The sequence below is a fragment of the Sinocyclocheilus rhinocerous genome, unplaced genomic scaffold (genome assembly GCF_001515625.1).
Source record: "Sinocyclocheilus rhinocerous isolate Xijiao unplaced genomic scaffold, SAMN03320098_v1.1 scaffold1254, whole genome shotgun sequence".
In the NCBI taxonomy this organism is placed as follows: Eukaryota; Metazoa; Chordata; class Actinopteri; order Cypriniformes; family Cyprinidae; genus Sinocyclocheilus; species Sinocyclocheilus rhinocerous.
The window spans coordinates 295,353-300,671 of record NW_015643643.1 but is presented as its reverse complement, the minus strand read 5'-3'; the positions used below and the strand labels follow the sequence as shown (position 1 = coordinate 300,671).

The following is a 5,319-nucleotide window of genomic DNA, read 5'->3' as shown; positions in this document are numbered from 1 at the left end:
GTCACCACTGATAAGCTACTACTAAATATATTGTAGAAACTTAATTTGCTGTAAAGTTGCTTTGCAACGATTTGTATCGTGAAAAGCGCTATACAGATAAACTTGAATTAAATTGAATTGAAGACCCTTTTCCATCAATTGCTCAGTTTGGCCAGGAGGCCAGCTCTAGGAAGAGTCCTGGTTGTTTCAAACTTCTTCCATTAAGGGTAACAGAGACTTGCTTCTGTGACCCTTCAATGAAGCAGAATTTTTTTCTGAACTCTTCCCCAGATGTGTGGCTTGACGCAAACCTGTTTCTGAGCTCTACAGGCAGTTCTTTTGACCTCAGGGCTTGGTTTTTGCTCTGATATGCATTATCAGCTGTTAGACCTTTTATTAAGATGTGTGTGCCTTTCCAAATCATACCCATTCAATTGAATTTGCCACAGGTTAACTTCACTTGAAGTGTAATAACATCTACAAGCAATATGAATGCTCCTGAGCTAAATTTCAGCTGTCCCAGATAATACTTATGCAATGGAATCATTTAAGTTTTTTATTTTTAATAAATTTGCAAAGATGTTAAAAACCAGTTTTTTGCTTTGCAATTATGGTGTATGGAGTGTAGAATGATGTGGGGAAAAAAGTAATTTAAAGCAATTTAACAAAGGCAGCAACATAAAACATTAAAAAAATACTTTCGCAAGGCACCGTGTATATATAGTCATTAACCTGTTTGACTTTCTTTCTTCTGTGGAACACAGAATATGATATTTTGAGAAATATACTGTTTTCTGAGAAATATACAATATATTGTTTTTGTCTACACAATTCTTAAAATATCTTCATTTATGTTCCACAGGTGAAAGAAACACGTACAGGTTTAAAACAACAGGAGGGTAAGTAAATGATGGCAATTGCCTTTCTTGGGTGAACTATCCCTGTAAACATTTATTTTATTATTCAAATCTGTGTGTTCGGTAGTTCCACAACCATGATGTAAAAAATTTTATGCAAATAAGCATCACTTACTTCATGCCACTTGGCTTCACTTTCCTTTATTCTGTCCCGGATGCTTTGTAACTGCTCCTGCTGAATTCTCTGTATGGCTGAGGGGTCAAGGGTCACCTCTCCAACAGACCTCTGGTGAATATGCCGTGACCCCATCTGGTCAAAGCTGGAGCAGGTGTCAGACTCCTGTGGAATGGGCTCCAGTGTGATGTCACCCACAGATTTGCTTCTGTTGAGTGGAGATGGACATGGTCATTTAAATGATAATCTCCATTCAAAAGACTAGAAGTTTGGAATGTTGACTTTTACGCAAGAATAATTGTTATACTGACATCTAGAGGTTAAGACTTGAACTGTACCCCGTAAAAGCGGTGTTAAAGGCAGAGTAAGTGATTTTTCAAAAACGCTTTAAAAACTGATTCGGGCCGAATCGCAAAACAAACTTGTAGCCAATCAGCAATAAGGGGCGTGTCTACTCATGATGTGGAGGAGAGCGCGTTCAGTGCATGGGACGGACATTAGCCGAGCCGAGCGACAGAAAGATAGAGATGGCGGATTCTTCTCAATAGGTGAGTAACACTGTGTCTACAACAGCTAAAGTCTGCCTACACTGGACGCCAACAAACGACCATTGAAAACCATTTGAAATTTGTGTCAGCACGTCATAAATAGAACCCGGCAGCAGTTTTCTGTCGGGATTTGTTGAGCCGCGCCGCTTACGTCCGTAGACACGGTGTAACATTGGTTTTGCTTTGTTTCACAGAACTAATCGTTGCCTGGGTTGCGTACGTATGTGTGGGGTGGAGCTATCAAAATAGGGGCAAGACCCTTTTGGGGTAGGGGCGTGTTTGTTTTGGTGATTTCAAATATAAACATTGGCTACCAGAAATCCCTTACTCTGCCTTTAAAGACATTAGCATCATAAACTAAATAGAGAGCGAAACCAGCAAAAACTCCACACAGTGATGGAAAAAAATAATAGTATAATATTACAATACAACATAAATAAGCGTATGCATTAAAGCTTATGCCGTAAAATAACGATTTAATGCAGGAGAGACAGAATGCAAGACACTGCTATATAGCATGTAGCAATTTGTAAAATACTGTGTGATGATTGATTTTATAATTTACTTGAGGGACAAGCCCTTAAAAATGCACACATTCCTATAGAAAAAAAGCAGCCTGCGTAATGGAGCCACAAATGCAAAAGCAATCAGGAGTTTGTTATTGCAAGATGACACTGAAGCAACGTCAAAAATTGCAGAACTCACCCCGTGTACCGAGAGTGTCTCATGGGAAATCTGGGAAATCATGAAAATATTTGATTGTGAAACTGTCTTTATAGTAAATGGATATATTTTTCGTTTCTCCCAATAGAGGATCAATTAAAAAGAAGAGTGCACCCACAAATAAATTCATTTACCCACCCTCATGATTTTCAAAACCTGCATGACTTACTATCTATCATGGAACACACACACACAAAGAAAATAAATAAATCAATAAAAATTAATTCTCAGCTGGTATTTTTATTGGCCCAAAAAGTTAATTTGACATTTCAGTGCAAGTTCTTTGACTTCAGACTGTGACATGTCAGACAGACACAAACATTACAGCATATGAACAGAGCTCCAGTTGTCACAATGGCATACACACAGAATTTATTACATTATATAATGACATCTGTGTAGCAAAACTATTAAAATCACATGTAACACTAAATCAGCTCAAGAAACTCCCAAGAGATATTTAGTTATTGGAGTTTTTGGTTAAAGCCCACTGTAAAACAATCGTAAAACAAATGTTCTAGGTTTCATTTTGCTGGGATCTTATAGAAATTACTGCACAAATGCAGTTTTAGTGGCTGTTTGCAGAGTTAGTCACTGTTATTATGTTCAACTTTCCAAAACAGCCCTTTTTCTATGCTTGCAGTGGATGTGGTCAGGCTTTTTTTTCTTTTTAATCAAACACAGCTTGGGCTAAGTAATCTCACACCAATAAATATATGAGGCTAGGGAAATGAAACACTGAAATTAAACTCAGAGATTAGATGGATGTTACCAAATTAAGAATTTGTTACACTCTCAAGATGGCCACAACTGCTACATTAGATCTAAATTAAGCTCCATTAAAAAGGAAGCAAAGTTTTGGTGCAAACATACATAGTATCTGCCATATAAATTGCTTTTACCAGCTAAAACGTTGCTGCATCAATATTGCAAATCGATGTTTTAGCAAATTAAGTAAAGCCTATGCATTTAATTAGCATACAATATCCTTCTCCAAATATATACTGTATGGCTTGAGTTAATTATCCAATGCACTACTACACAAGAAAATTAAAAAAGTAAGAATGTCTCAAAGGGTGTGGGGGGATTTGAAACCAGGTGAAAAGTTTGGAGCAGGTGCAGCTAGCCAAGGAGTGATGTCAAAATCAGAGTCGTCCTCAGAGGAACCAGACATCTTTTGGCTACAGGAAGAAGAGACAGAGAGACAGAGAAAAGGGAGGAAGCAATAGCAGAGGAAAAGACCATTTTAAATAGATGAAAAAGAAAGACCAAGTACAGGGAGTCACATAAGTATGTACTACACTTAACCCCCTTAAGAAAGCCATTGGTTAAAAAAATAATAAAACAATTTAATTAAAAAAAATAAAAAAAAATAAAAAAAATAAAATAAAAACTTACTTTGTTATGGGGTGAATTTTGGGGAAAACAAATCAATAATATTGATTTATTTTATTATTATTTGATAAACTTGATCCAAAACAGTCAGGAATACATTTCATAATGTAACTTACTGTTGTGTACTTTAACCAATATTTTGGTTAAAGTACCAATTTTGATTCAGTGGCTCTATGGGGGTTAGGAATATGGACATTTTTTGAAGAAAAGCATAGGAGAAGTTCAGTAACAGCAATTATGACAATTTATAGATTTCATTTCACTTCTATGATAGTTTTACTTTGAACTGGTGGGAAAAACAGGGTTCTCTACCAGATTTCCAACTGGCTCTATAAAAAAAAGACCCTCTTTCTCCTTATGACACAAACCTGAAGCCCTGCATCTTCTTGTACCATGGTCTGCGCTGGGACCCTAGCCTGATCTTTTTCACATGTAGATCTTCCTCAGGTGTCCAATATTTGGGCAGGAACTTGTCTGAATCGGCATTGATGGAGGTTTGATGCTCCGAGACGAGCACCCGACGGGCGTAAAGGTCATCCAGCACCGGATCGGCATTTCCTCGGTCCTCATCAGAGTCACTTGTGCCATTGTTTAGGGCTCGCTGAAGAAACTCTTCCTCCAAAGTGGCTGTTTCAAAGTCTGCGCGTCCATTTACAGAGGGAATGGATGACACACTGCTTCCCAAGACAGAGTCATCCGTATGAGACGAGTGCAAAAACATCTCCAAGAAGCACATGCACGAACATGCATGCAAAACTGTTAACCGCTTTTTTTCTTTTTTTTTTTTAAGAGCTAGTTAGTGGAACACACAGCAACATCAAACCACAAGCAGTTCTAGTAATGAGATGAATGAACAGCAAATTAGTGAAGACCCACACAGTGCCAAGATGAAATTGAAGGATCACGCCAAGCAATTCTTCCAAATGAGCTCCACTACAGTAGAACACCAGTTTAGGAAAAACTAAGCATGTCTTCTAAATTAATAAGCTTATTTAGTTACAATCAACAGATGAACGAAAAGTAGTAAGGACCAGTTGGATGTACATAAGCACAAATATTAGGGCACCACGGTAGACACAGTCTATATTTGAAACACTCTCTAAACTCTGACCTCTGGTTTGATCTCTGGGGCGGCACTGCGGCCAGCCGTGAGGCATCTGACAAGGTGAGCCATGACTTCCTAGCACTTGGGGTCACCATAGGGGCCACCCTGGGTCCTAGAGGCTTTGAAGGGATCGCAAAGTTCACAGGGGCCATGGAGGTTACAGAGCGAAATCTGCGACTCGCTAGGTCGTCCTGCACAAGGTCTGGTTCAGCGCGATCCGCATCAGAGTCACTGTCACTCTGGTAACTGCTTGCCCATTGGAGGAAGGCAGAAGCAGGAGGGAGGTCGTGGCATAAGCCCCTCCCACTGTCACTACAGCCAAAAGATGGTGGACAGACTAAGAAAACCACCTCCAATTACACGCACAATATATTTGTTACAGCCAACCCTGTTACATAAGAAACTATCAACAATAAAACTGAAGAAAAGACCATTTTATATGGACAATATTAATAATTTTATTACAATTTAATTTATGTTTCTTTTAATGGGGTCATATGATGTTGCTAAAAAGAACATTATTTGGTGTATTTGGTG

The 5,319-nt window shown here is 38.5% G+C and overlaps 1 protein-coding gene across 8 annotated transcripts in view; it reads right to left on the bottom strand.

Moving 5' to 3' along the window:
- Positions 1–5,319, bottom strand: part of lmo7b (LIM domain 7b) — a 48,926-nt gene that overhangs the window by 25,201 nt on the left and 18,406 nt on the right. For 7 of the 8 annotated variants that reach the window (XM_016575198.1, XM_016575194.1, XM_016575199.1 and 4 more), the window contains exon 10: positions 1,012–1,219. In XM_016575198.1, coding sequence (XP_016430684.1) covers positions 1,012–1,219 — 208 coding nt within the window. Of the gene's footprint in view, positions 1–1,011; positions 1,220–4,045; positions 4,352–4,788; positions 5,095–5,319 lie in introns of all 8 variants that reach the window. The other variant, XM_016575201.1, reaches the window with a different exon arrangement.